The sequence below is a fragment of the Vulpes vulpes genome, chromosome X (genome assembly GCF_048418805.1).
Source record: "Vulpes vulpes isolate BD-2025 chromosome X, VulVul3, whole genome shotgun sequence".
NCBI classification, from domain to species: domain Eukaryota; kingdom Metazoa; phylum Chordata; class Mammalia; order Carnivora; family Canidae; genus Vulpes; species Vulpes vulpes.
In genome coordinates, this window is record NC_132796.1 from 97,494,893 (window position 1) to 97,508,720 (window position 13,828).

Consider the following 13,828-nt stretch of genomic DNA (forward strand, 5'->3'; position numbering starts at 1 on the left):
TCTAGCCATCAAGTCCACATCCCAACCAGAAGGAAAGAAGAAAGGATGAAGAAAACTTCTCCTTTCCAGGACACTTTCTAGGAGTTGCAATGCCACTTCTGCTTACATATCATTGGCCAAAACTTAGCACATGGCCATACCTCACTAAAAAGGAAGCTGGATAATGTAGTCTTTTAGCCAAGTGGCAGTGTGGAAAAGCTAAAAATAGATGTTCTTATTACTAAGCAAGAAGCAGAAGATGTATATTGGAAGGTAATTAGCAGTCTCTGTCTCTATTAGCATAATTGTGATATAAATGCTTATACTTGGAAACAGGGAGTCAAAATATTCTTGGAGCCAAAACAGATGGAGGGTCCAAACTGCTGGATCAAAAAGACTACTAATTCAAAATGGCAGTCGAAAATAAAATATCTTTGTACCCTTCACAAACATATCAGGAAGGAAGGCTCTAAGTGATGATAGACTCTGGACTTTCCACTGTGCTATGTACATGACGACTCATATATTATAATTTGGGATACAACTAGAGGACTGTAAGGCACACACTAACTATAAATTAGGACACCTCAACAGGAAGACCCTGTGATATATTCCCCTCCACATTCATCCTATATCCAGGCCTTTTGCAATGTAACTTCGCAGCATCTCCCATCTAGAAGTGGAGTCAATTTCTCTACTCCTTGAACCTGGTCTGGCTTTGATGATTTGCTTTGACCAATAGAATCTGGTAGAAGTTGTGTGAAATCTAAGCCTGGGTCTCAAGAGACCTTTCAAGTTTTACTCTTTCCTTTGGATGCCAAGCTACCATAAACAAGCCCAAGCTAACCTGCTAGATGATAAGAGAGATGTGGCTGAGTTACCCCCATTGACCAAGCCAACAGTAAACCACCACAACCAGTGTCAGCTAACTGACCGGAAGTTGACCAAAGACACATGAGTGAGCCCAGTAAGACAAAAGAACTACCTACCTGAGCCTAACCCAAATTGCCAACCCACAGAATTGCAAGTTAAATAAAGTGTTGTCTTGGGGCACCTGGCTGGCTCAGTCGGTACAACATGCAACTCTTGATCTTGGAGTTGTGAGTTTGAGCCCCATGTTGGGCATGGAGATTACTTTTAAAAAATAAAAATAAGGGCAGCCCGAGTGGCTCAGCAGTTTAGCCCCGCCTTCAGTGCAGGGCATGATCCTGGAGACCCGGGATCAAGTCCCATGTCAGGCTCCCTGCGTGGAGCCTGCTTCTCCCTCTGCCTGTGTCTCTGCCCCTCTCTCTCTCTCTCTCTCTCTCTCTCTCTCCGTGTGTGTCTCTCATGAATAAATAAAATCTTTAAAAAATAATAATAAATAAATAAATAATAAAAATAAAAACAAATGGTTGTTTTAGGTTACCAAGTTTTGGAGTGGTTTGTTATGCAGTAAAAGTTAAATGATACAGAACCTAAATAAAACCAAACCAAATCACAAGATTAGTTTTCTTCAAAGGCTGAAGCTGACAATTCTGAATGTAATTCCAAATGTTTCCTTCAGCATATGAACTCCAAACTCTGCATCCTGGGAGATACAATCACTAGTGATGGTTCTACGAGGCTTGGGCAGTGTTGCTTGGTATGCTCCAGCATCTACCTAGCATTGTGGAAGATCTCCACATGAGGAAAATTATGGCATGCAAATTATTCACATATAGTTTACATTGCTTTTTTAAAAAAACTACAAAATAAAAACATGTTTTAAAAACAGTCCATGCATACTCAAATTTTAGCAGTAAATGTCCATTTATAATAGCATATGAAAAGCACCACTTTTTCCCCTACTATAACTGGCAATTGTTGCCATCTCCCAGAAGAGAAGACTCAAAATACTGTTGAATCTTGTTGTACAGTAAATTATTGTTCACTGATAAACTTCATCTCATCAATTATCACAAAATATGATAAGAAATCCCAAATAGATGATACAATTGTTAGAAGTTACCAAGTTTGCATTTTGTAATGGTACCTCTTTTGTATTAGTCAATGTTCCAGTCATTTACCAACATGTATCAACCACAAGCTGTAGGACTTGACCTGGCTACAGAAGCTGAGCATTGAAGCAGTGTAAGCATAGTGTCCATATTAGCTTCCAGGGGAAGGGCTTCTAAGCTCCTCTGTGGTCCTCTCCCTAGCCTCCTACACAAGTAGTGGAGGACTGCTGAACTGATGGGTAAGATTCTCAAATACTTTTTGAACCAGAGTTTCTAAGTGGGTAAAGCCGTGGAAATCTAAACAATGCCATATGGATAGAAAGACTCTTTCTGGATTCATTCCCTCTGGAGTTAGTGTTGTAAGATTTTTTTTTTCTCATTGGAAAATGGGAAATCTTGAGATGTGATTTTGGCTTAAGGGAAATGCTACTATCCACCTTGGTTTGGTTCTGAGTTCTAGGCAGCCTCTACCCTAAACCTCCTTGTGTTCAAGCCCAACTCAGTAGCATACTAAACTGGGCTTTGGAACCAAAGCCTCAGTTAATAAAATGCTACTTTGCTTTCTTTTACCACCCTTTTATTTACATACATCCCTTATGGAATTTATGGAACACACAGAGGTGGTGAGGCCAAGGCAAAATTTAAGTATTCCTGAGTCCCCATGGCCTATTACCATCCTAATTTCATCCCTTAAAAATACTTGAATCTCACCTCCACCCCCAACACAGGCGTCATCTCAGCAAAGCAAATATATGCCCCAGGAACTGACATTTGGAGAGTGAAGTCCCACAAAAGAGACTGAGATTCAGTCCTCCAACTTGAAGCATTGCTTCTGTAGGCCCAGAATATAATCTCCCATGTGGAACAGGCAGATGCTGGTATTGGCACAAATATTCATTTTAGGAGCTAAGGTAAGCTTCAAATTACAGGAGCAGCAAGGTCCACAACATGACCTAAGTCTTCCTAAAATAAGCAGTGTGACATTTTTGGCCTATTCAATTGTTAGATCTAAACAGTCACGTGGCAAACTAGATGGCAGGCCCAAACTCTAATTCTCTTCATCTTGTTTTAACCTGCATCCAAGGATAAAGAGAGAATGATGGCAAGATGAAATTCTGGGGTATCATATGTCTTCTCTAATGTTTTCTGAGTCCCTTCACCCATGTTCTCATGTTGACTCTGATTTGGTCATTATCTAAATTCCTAATATTCAAATTTGTGGAAAGAGGGTAAAGGTCAGATGTCTAATCATGGTTGTGGATTTCAGAGGCTTCAGAGTGTGGATACAATCACTGCAAGTAGAGTTCACTAATAAGAAAAGAACTGAGGCCTTTACTGCACAGGGAAAGTAGATTTTTGAGGTGGAGAGAAAATTTAATGAAAGAAAAGAGAAGTCCAAAAGTCAAGAAAGACACTAAGTAATGCCTGTACCCAGAATGTCTTGGCTTTGAGAAATAGGTTCGCCTGGAAATAGTAGAAGGCCCTTAGCAGGTAGAATGATTACAGGATATTTTAAAACTCTTATCCAGGAGATACTGTGAGCTTTAGTTGTGATAGGAGGCAAGCTAGAAAAGAATTAGGAAATGAAGAGAAAGAATAAAGCTTGAGATCTTAGAAATCAGAATAGACTTATGAAAGAAGAAAAGAATATGCCTACAAAGATATACCCAGACCTAATTGCAATGATCTTTCATGAAGGTAAGGGAGGCTATCTACCTAACAGTGAATGATATAACTAACATATACTGAGAAACACTAGATGGAATACTCTTGGTGATCAAAAGAAAATGGGTAAGGACGCCTGGGTGGCTCAGTGGTTGAGCCTTTGGCTCAGGGCATGATCCTCGAGTCCTGGGATCGAGTCCCACATTGGGCTCCCTGCATGGAGCCTGCTTCTCCCTCTGCCTATGTCTCTGCCTCTCTCTGTGTGTCTCTCTCATGAATAAATAAATAAAATCTTAAAAAAAAGAAAATGGGTAAATTATCGTATTTTGGCCATGCTCTCGTATGGCCAATACAAAAATTAAATGGCTTATAGTTGATTCTAGGAGAACTGAATAAGTTATCAATCCCAATTGATGATGATGATGGTCAGGTACCAAATATTCTAGAAAAAATAAGACCTTATGCAAAGATATTACTATCTTAGATATAGCAAATAGGTTTTGGTCTCTACCACTGAAGGAGATACATTAGCTCAAAACTGTAGTCATGATGGAAAGTAAAAACCTGCACATACATGGTACTCACCATCATCCTTCCCTAGATAAATGGAGATCCTCAGAAATAGACCACAAAATTTCATAGTCCTATCTATATGGACAAATTCTAATATCTATCTCATGAGAAGAAGATGAGAAATTAACCAAGCATGTCTTGGCACTAGAAGACAAGGCTAAAAGCCAAAGGAAATAGATACCTTCAATCTGACTACAATGGCCTAGATGAAAGTCTCCCCAGTGGGAAAGCAATGTATCAGGAAATGGACAAATCATCAGGGGACCAGGCCAACAGCTGAAAAAGCCTGGTATCACCAGGCTGTTGTAATGGCTATATACCACAGTACGGTGAGAAAGGCTAACACTTGGTTCAGTTATCTGAATGGACCACTGCTACAGGAAAGGGGCACCAGCAAGCATGGAGAACACTTCCAGAGACCACAGCTTGGGCACTAGCTTCCGCCTTACCAAAACCTTGGGAACCCTTTAACCTCTGTCTAATAATAATTCCCAGTGCCATAAGTACTGGTTATATGAGAAGGTTTCCTTTGTTTATGGAGAGACATCAGAACTCAGCACTTTGTGCCAGGGCAGAATATCCTGATGCAATCATATCACCTACTAAGTGTCCACAGCGAGGTAGACCTTCTAAGAACAAATCAATGATATACTGTCCAGGCATTACTCTCTTTAAACACTCTACACATTTTAATGACATAACTAAGGTCTAAGAACTGTGTATACAAGGTGAGTGTCTTAAATTGGGTTTCCTCAGAAGCAGACCCTGGGATAAGATTCTCATGCAAGTAGTATTATTTAGGAGTTGACCCCAGAAAATACCACAGGGGAATAAGTGATACAAGAAAAGAAATAAAGTCAATAAAAATTGTCATCAACACAGCCACTACTTTGAGTGACTGGAGCTTAAATCCATGAGTAAATTCTGGAGAACCACAGAGATCACACACCCAAGACAGACCTTACTTGAGGAGTGAGAGAGTTTTGGTACTTATATGCCAACCTCAATTAGGTTTTGGTTGAGAGCCATTCAGAGGTGTTAACCCTCTAGCCCTCCCAGCCTATCATGCAAAGGGTAGAAAAGCCTTCCAAGGCCTCTGATAAAGTCCTCAGACAAAGCCCTTAGACAAAGGGATATTGGCAGTTAGAAATTAGCTGGAGCACACAGAAATGATAAGGTTGAGGGAGAGAGGACATGACAAATAGCATTAGCTACATGTATTTCAACCACAGAAAAATCTTACCCCTTGTCAATGGGGGAGGGTAGCTTAGGCAGACTAAATGAAGGAGACATCGAATAGAATACTGATAGAAGTTTGAAATTTTATGAAAACTTGAGGATTTCAGGAGTCGATAACAGCTAGAGAAAAAGCAACGTGGACATCAGCATGATCATGGGCCTTGAAACTGACACAGGAATCTGAAATAGCTGCATTGGCTACTGCACCATAGAGGAGGAACAATAAACCACAGTGGGGACCTTTGTCAGTATGTGGGAAATAATAGCATTTTATTTTGGTGACAGTAGTTAGTTCCACCAGTTGAGTAGAGGCTTTTCAAACCAAACACCCAGCCACTAAGATAGCTGCAATAACTTCTCTTAACTGGGAGGTCTCAGACAATGGACCAAATTCGAGGGCATATTTCATGGGAGAATTGTGTAATAATGCCAACACATATCCAAGTTTTCCATATTGCATAACCACTCCCAGGCCAGGGAGCCAGGAGAAAAAGGAGTTGTGCAATAAAGACTGAGATACAAATGGCCATTAAGTAAATGAGAGATTACTGAGCTCACCACTTTCTTTTGATTCTAAGGAAATTAGAGCCTGAGTATGCAATGGATCAGACAGATACTTTCCAAGTGCCTCTGTGGGAGCCCAAAGATTATTGGAAAACCTATTCAGCTCTTATCTTCTACAGAAGTCTTGAGTGAAGAAAACCACTCAGGCTCCCTGTTCTGCTTACTTCCCTCTTTGCATATTCGGTAAATCAGAAATCAGGTAAGGTCAATTGACTGTACCATTTTTGCTGGTGGGCCGGATAACTGTGCATTTACAAGATTGTATTCATGAAAACAGCACACTCTTCTGCTGGTAAACTTATTGTCCTGTTTTTTTCTCCCCAATTGGGCAGCCCAGTCTAGGGCTACCACCCCTTCAGTCTCTACTCAGCCCCTTGTTTGAAATGGGATTTCTTTCTCAGGACTCTTGAATTTTCTAGCATACCTTAATTTATCTGTGGAAAACTGACAGTAAAAGAGGTTTCAAATACAGACTCAGGGCATTTTGTATCCCCAACATTGTATTATTTGGACTGTGCTATCATCTAGTGGTCACTGTATGGGCCTCCTTGGTAGGCTATGTTCGACAACAATCCTGTATATAATCTAAGATGAGGAATAGAGCAAGTGGTGATTTTTTCACTAAATATAGTGTGGTCTTTAAGTTAATGTCCTGGACAAAACCATTTCAAGTTTCTGAGGATGACACCAGAGGTATTCATTGAACATCTTGGAGAGCTGAATTTCACTTCTCTTTGGTCCTAGAAAGTCTTACAAGAACAATAATATGGATCAGGAAAATGGCCCCATGAAAAGGCTGGAAGAACTTACCTGCAGATTTTTTCCCCTAAAGCAGATATTCACATACAGCTTAGCTATTAACCCCCTCTGGGTTAACAGAGAAAGAACAAGCAGAGATTGTTAAATTTCCATGAAAGAACTTTAAAGATCCTAACTGTACCTGCTCCCACCCTGCATCTTAATTTCCTAAGAAAAGACATGTTGAACTGATCGATCATAGTCTAGGACGCTCACTGTTTTTCAGTATACAAAACGTGGGGGTTTCAGTAAAACCCTCTCAGATATCATTTTCTTTACCCCAAGTAACTATAGCGTTTAAATCCCACTGGAGTAAAAAATTCCAAGATTTTATTTTGGGCTTATGAGCTCTGGACTGAAGTTTGAAGCCAAAGCGCCAGCTACTGAAGTATTACTTTGCTTACCTTCACCTCTTTGTGGACCTTACAGAAAGGGTAGTTAACTCACGGAATAGATTTGGGTTATCTCTTGGTCCCTTGACTTAATATCGTCCTAATTTCATCACTTACTAGCACTTCAATTTCACCCCAACTTCCAGCACAGTACACAACTCTAAGTCCTAAGAGTAGAAACAGTAAAAGAATCCAATCAGGAGCATGGCAGTAAGAAATATGAAATCTAGACAATGAATGAAGACTTGGAAGAGTCCAACAGACAGTGGATTGTCATTCTAGATCAATTCCTAGGTTTCAGAACCCCTATGAGAAGACTGAGGGTGTGAATTTCACAGCTACCCAAGTTTTACCGGTGATAGAATCTGATGGGAAATGCAAAAGATTTTGGTAGGGGCAGGGAACAACTCTTTAGTGATGCAAACCTTGTTTTAGTAACTAAAATCACCGTCCTGCATTCCCAACTTTGCTTATTTGCTATGTGTTTCACACTAGATTCCAATCCATTTTCCCTGTTTCCTTATAACCTGACCTCAATTCTGATTAATCACATGCTAAGTTCCATGTGAGAGACACAGGTTCTTTCCTGAGTCAACAGGCCCTTGTGGCAGAGGCAGTAATGTAAAACATTCCATTTGTTCACCTACATTTGCCAGCCCTTTCACATACACAGGACCATGTGACTACTTTGGGATGATGAAATATAAGTGGATGGGACATGTATCATTTCTGGGCCTAGGTAATGAAGAACCTACATGAGATTCTTCAGCCTTTCTTTCTCCTACAGCAGCAGGTGCAAAGGCCACATATCCCAGATGGTATAGCTACATTGGAGCCTCCATTAGCCCAGAATCTTGAGTGACTATGGAACAGATACCCTCCCATTCTCATATCCTTATGATCTGCATGGAATCTGTAGTGTGAGCAAGAAATAAACTCTTGGTGTATAAAACCTCTGACACTTTGAGATTGTTATCTGAGCATAATTGTATTCCTATAGAGCCAGCCCTCCCTTCTTCTACATGCATAGCACTTATTTCATACTCTTAACTTAGTTGTTAATAAATCTACATGTCATACCCAGACTCCTCTGAACCAGCTCTATGGGACAGAAGATCACGCACAAGTCAGCAAGCAAAGCTTTAACTTTCAACCGAATACATAGTAGTGAGCCATACAATTCAATAACACAACTCTTTTTCTACTGCACAAAACACAGGAAATAATTAAATTTCTTATAGACATTTCTTTATTATATTTTCCCACTTGAATATTTAGAGAATAATTTAAATGTAATGCATACTGACAGCAAGCACAGTATCAAATATTAGGGGTTTTTTAATATTTTTCTGTTCTCACCCTTTATTCCTTTCGGAAAAAAATATTTAGATGACCTCAAAAGCAACAATTATTATGCTAATCACAGTATGCAGTAACACATACAAGCCCATACTCAATAGAAAAGAAAGCAACAAAGAAGTGAAAAAGTCTTTCTCCTCAAATCATTTTAATTCATTTTTCCACAGCCATATAAATTTAAAGTATGAAACAACAATAATACAGCTATAGAATCTCGGTTCTCTTTCCAAGCAGCGGCATATAAAACATAGAAAAGCTAAAACCTCAGCACAAGCTTCAAAGGAACAAGGACTGAGAGGATTCTGATGAAGACATGAAATGCACAAAATACAGTACACAAAACTGCTAGAATGCATAAAATATAAAGCTACACATTTCAGGTAGAAAGCATTGTAAAATATATAAAATATGCAAGAAATCAAAACCAAAGAGATTTTTCTTAGAGTACCATGAATACACTGGAACTGGCAATTAGCATTTGAAGATGGGAACAAGAAAATAGCAGTTTCCCATTTAAAACTTTATTTCTAGGCTTTAGGATTTCACCTTCTTGACATCCTTCTTTCCAGAGCTCTCAGTAGCTGACTCTGCTTTTCTTTTCTGTGACTAAAATGGAAACAGATTTAATGTTCTGCTCCAATATGCACATTTTTAAATGGCCCAACAATGTTAAATCTAGGATGTAAATGCATTAAAAAAAAATTTTAACATGAATATTCACTTAAATGTTATACTCACAGTTAATGTTCTATATAGCCCAACAAAATATATATAACCCAATGTAAAATAACCTTCAAAGATTTTTTTTAAGAAAAGACATAAAATACCCATCAAAAATAGTCAGCAAATGTCTACTTTCACATGGTACTATAAATGTACTCTCATTTTAAAGAACTACGTACTACTTAAAGTTTTCTGGGCAAAATGCTATTTATGAATGTATTATTTTTTAAAACCATATGATAGATATTAAAATACCATATTTCACATATTCTATGATGCGCATTTTTTTTTCACTTTAGCATCTCTGAAATCTAGATGCATTTCACAATTGATGAAAAATTAATTACTTGGCAGCAGTTTTACTTGGCGAAACATAAAAAATAATGCTATGTCTTACAATAGGAAGCATCTTAGACTTGATGAAATATGGTAGTTTACTTAACCACACTCAAATAATATGATCTATTAAAGAATATTTTAAATTGTAGCTATACAAGGCATCCTGACTAGATTAATATCAAGTCACCTTATTATTCAACAGTTAATTTATTACCAAATAAACCAAGTAAAGCTTTGCTGTCTGCTCAAAGTTCTCATTTGCACTCATGGTTCCACAAAGATCAGAAAACTTATTTGATCAAATCAGAACTCCCAGTTTCAATCTCAGCCCCATCCCATCCCATCCCACCCCACCCTTTCTCCTATTCCCCGATGACAACCAGAGTCTCAATTTAAAGGATTTTACTTGCATTATACTTCTGCATGAAGGAACTTTTTTTAAATACTGAGCCCTGTTACGAGGGAGTTCCTAACCATATGTTTTATAAACAAATAGGGAATGCGGTTGTAGTGTATTCTTTTTCTGTCAAAAACAAATTAGCACTTCATAAAAACAGTTTTTATAATAGGTATCATGTGGCATTAAACATAATATAGGCATTTTAATTATGTAAAAAAAAATGAGATCTACCTAAAAGTTAGGAAAATGCTGAAAATTTTACCATTGGAGTTTTAGTTGCCCGTTTCTTCTTTTCTGCTCTCTCTCTTTCCTCAATTTCCATATTTTCTTTCTCAATCAATGAAATCAGAGTATTACAGCGTCTCTGGAATTCCTAAACCAAATAATAAAATATTTTTAATTTCTGCAACTCAGGTATAATCTTTAAAAAGTAGTAATTATTTAATGGTATCATTTCTGTGGTACAGAATTTCTCAAGTTGGTGTACTTCAGAACAAAATTCATACAGGGTATTAAGAGATTCCACCAAAAATATGGGGAGCAGTAAAAATCACTCAATGGATAAATGGGTAAACATAGTCCATCCATATCATGAAATGCTATTTAGCAACAGAAAGGAAAGAACTATTGGCACACACAACAGTCTGATGAACCTGAAGTGAATTACATGGAGTGAAAACAGCCAATTTCAAAAGGTTACATACCATATTACTCCATTTATAGAACATTCTTGAAATAATGAAAGTTTAGGAATAAAGCACTTATCAATGGTGGCTGGGAGCTAGCAAAGGGTGGGGGGGAGAGTGTGTGTGACTATAAAGAGCTAGCATAAGGGAGTCTTGTGGTGCTGATTACACAAACCTACCTCTGGTAAAACTGCACTGACACACACACACGAGTACATGTATATAACCAGTGAAATTCGAATAAGCTCTATGGACTATACTAATATGGATTTCCTGATTCTGACACTGCCATATAGTTATGCAAGATATTACCATCGGGGAAAACTTGATGAAGGGTGAATGGGACCTTCCTATACATTTCTTTATAACCTCCTGTAAATCATTTCAAAATAAAAAGTTAACAAAAATCACATAAACATGGGACACCTAGGTGGCTCAGCAGTTGAGCATCTGCCTTTGGCTCAGGGCATGATCCCGAGGTCCGGAATCGAGTCCCACTTTGGGCTCCATGTAGGGAAATTGCTTCTCCTCTGCCTATGTCTCTGCCTCTCTCTCTCTCTGTCTCTCATGAATAAATAAATAGAATCTTTTTAAAAATCACATATTCTCCTCTGCCTATGTCTCTGCCTCTCTCTCTCTCTGTCTCTCATGAATAAATAAATAGAATCTTTTTAAAAATCACATAAACAAAAAAGGGGATACTGTCCTATGCCAAAATAAGTTTTGGAGGTATGCGGGTTACAAATGTCAAACAGATTTATAAATAAATAAATAAATAAATAAATAAATAAATAAACAAACAAACAAACAAACAAACAGATTTCTTTATGCCAGAGCTTCTCAAAGACTTAAATTCCTGGTAAGCTCTGTCAAGCACTAGGTGGCAGATAGAGGATGCAAGCAGTTCCCAAGGCTATTCAACCAGGAGAAATGTCTTCTCACAGGATGTCTTGAGGGATTAGAGTTCTGAGGAGCGTATCTCAGGAAACTCTGCTGTATTTGTTAATGCAAACTAAACAATACCTGAAAAGATTTTGTATTAACCTTGCCACTACCTATATTTCATTGCCAGCAAATCAATGCATCCAAACTATAAATGGTTTTTATGAATGTATAGTGAGCATTAAACAGGATTCATTAATATAGATACATATATTAACTCTGTATACTCAGCTGTATTTAAAGATAAATCATAGATAAATACCATTCTAAAGTATAATTCCTTTTCTGTAAAAAGCAAAAATGATACATGCAAATAGCTAAACACAAAAATGAAGATGTAGGTTTACTGGCAATTAAGAACCCCAACAAAAAATATGGTCAAAGTATAAGAATAGAAAACTCACAAAAATTTAAAATATCCAAATATTTTTAAAATTTCCACTAAAACTAATGATCAAAGAAATGCAAAGTAAAACAATGCCATCTTTATCAAATTGCCAGTGATACGTGCATGTATGTGTATGTGGTGTACATACCCAGTGCTGGCAATAAGATGGGGATATGGGAACTCTCATTCATTGATGATGGGATGCTAATGTTACTGCCTGCTGTAAACTGCATTGTTCCCTAAACCCCAAAATTCACATGTTGAAGCGTAACACCTCCACAATATTACTATCTTTGAAGATAATGCCTTTAAGGGGGTAATTAAGGTTAAAAGAGGTTGTAAGGGTAGGGATCTAATCCAACAGGACTGGTCTTCTTATAAGAAGAGGAGGAGACACCAGAGATGCCTCTCTCTACACTTGTACAGAGAAAGAGCCACATGAGAATACAGTGAGCTGGCACAGTCTACCAGCCAGGGAGAAAGACCTCACCAGAAACCAACCCTGCAGGCACTGTGATCTTGAATTTCCAATCTCCAAAACTGTGAAAAACTCCTGTTTAAGCCACCTCATTTGTGGTATTCTGTTATGGCATGCCAAGGAGACTAATACACTACACCTCTCGGAGCACCTGGCTAGCTCAGTTGGTGGAGAATGTGACTCTTGTTGTCAGGTTGTGGGTTTGAGCCCTACGTTGGGTGTAGAGGTTACTTGAAAATAAAATCTTTTTAAAAATAGACTATACCTTTCTAGAGAGCAATTTGGGAATATCAATGAAGCATCTTAAAAATTTTCTATCTTTTGAACAAACAATTCCACTCCTAGGAAGTTAATGTAAGGAAATAAGAGATGTATACAAAAATTTACAAAAGAATCTTTGGAGAAGTATTATTTTTAGTGGGGAAATACTGAAAACTAAACTTTTGGATCATTTGAAAATGGAATACACGGACACATCTTACTGTATACATGAGAGAATAGTAACTACAGCATTACAAGTGGCCAGCAGCAGCTATCTCTGAAAGTAGAACCAATGCTAGCTTTTATTTTCATTTTCACACTAGACTGCATTTTCCAAATTTTCTGCAATGAACATTTAGGTCCTGGGCCATCTATAATGCTTTTAGGAAGTGTCAAATGGTTTTTTAGTATATTTTAACTGTCTAAATAAAAGCCAGAAAAATGACATACAACATAGGAAATGATACATACAGAAAGATGATCAACTATCCAGGCATTTTCTACTTCCTAAAAATTCAAGCCCAAAAAGAGGCGGAAAACCAAAGATAATCTAACCAAAAACAAATCCTCCTTAATGTTTTGAAAATATTACTATTTATTAAAAATAACTTTACAAAACACTGGTGCATTCAAATTTCTTTTGCACCCTCAATTACCCACGGTTAAATAATTTAGGAAAAATAACAACCTTACTTACCAAAACAATAGCTGTATCTTTATATGCAGACCATATACTCTTCATAGCTTCATTCAATAACACACATACAAATTAAACAGCATGTTATTCAATTTATCTATTATAAAAAAGGGCTAAGTTGACCCTGATGAGATTGGACTGTTGGTTTCTAGGGAGACTATATAGAGTCTTTATGTGAAGCTGATTCTTGAATCATTAAGCCGTACCCTCTGGCTGTTATTATTCGCAATAAGTAATAGTTACCAGTGACTGCAGATATCTTTAGATACATGTTCATGGTTCATATGGGTATTCAGGGGAAAAAACTAATACTTTTGAGACTGTCTCATATGCAGGGAAGTAGAACATCTCCAAATGATTATAAAT

The 13,828-nt window shown here is 37.7% G+C and overlaps 1 protein-coding gene across 13 annotated transcripts in view; it reads right to left on the reverse strand.

The window, feature by feature from the left end:
• Positions 1-13,828, reverse strand: part of SMARCA1 (SNF2 related chromatin remodeling ATPase 1) — a 1,054,017-nt gene that overhangs the window by 973,453 nt on the left and 66,736 nt on the right. For 5 of the 13 annotated variants that reach the window (XR_011998184.1, XR_011998183.1, XM_072743672.1 and 2 more), the window contains one exon: positions 10,273-10,383. Coding sequence is in view for 11 of the 13 variants with exons in the window: in XM_072743672.1 (XP_072599773.1) it covers positions 10,273-10,383 (111 nt within the window). In the remaining 2 variants the exon portion in view is untranslated. Of the gene's footprint in view, positions 1-8,420; positions 9,224-10,241; positions 10,384-13,828 lie in introns of those variants that run through there. The other 8 variants (XM_072743666.1, XM_072743665.1, XM_072743673.1 and 5 more) reach the window with 4 other exon arrangements.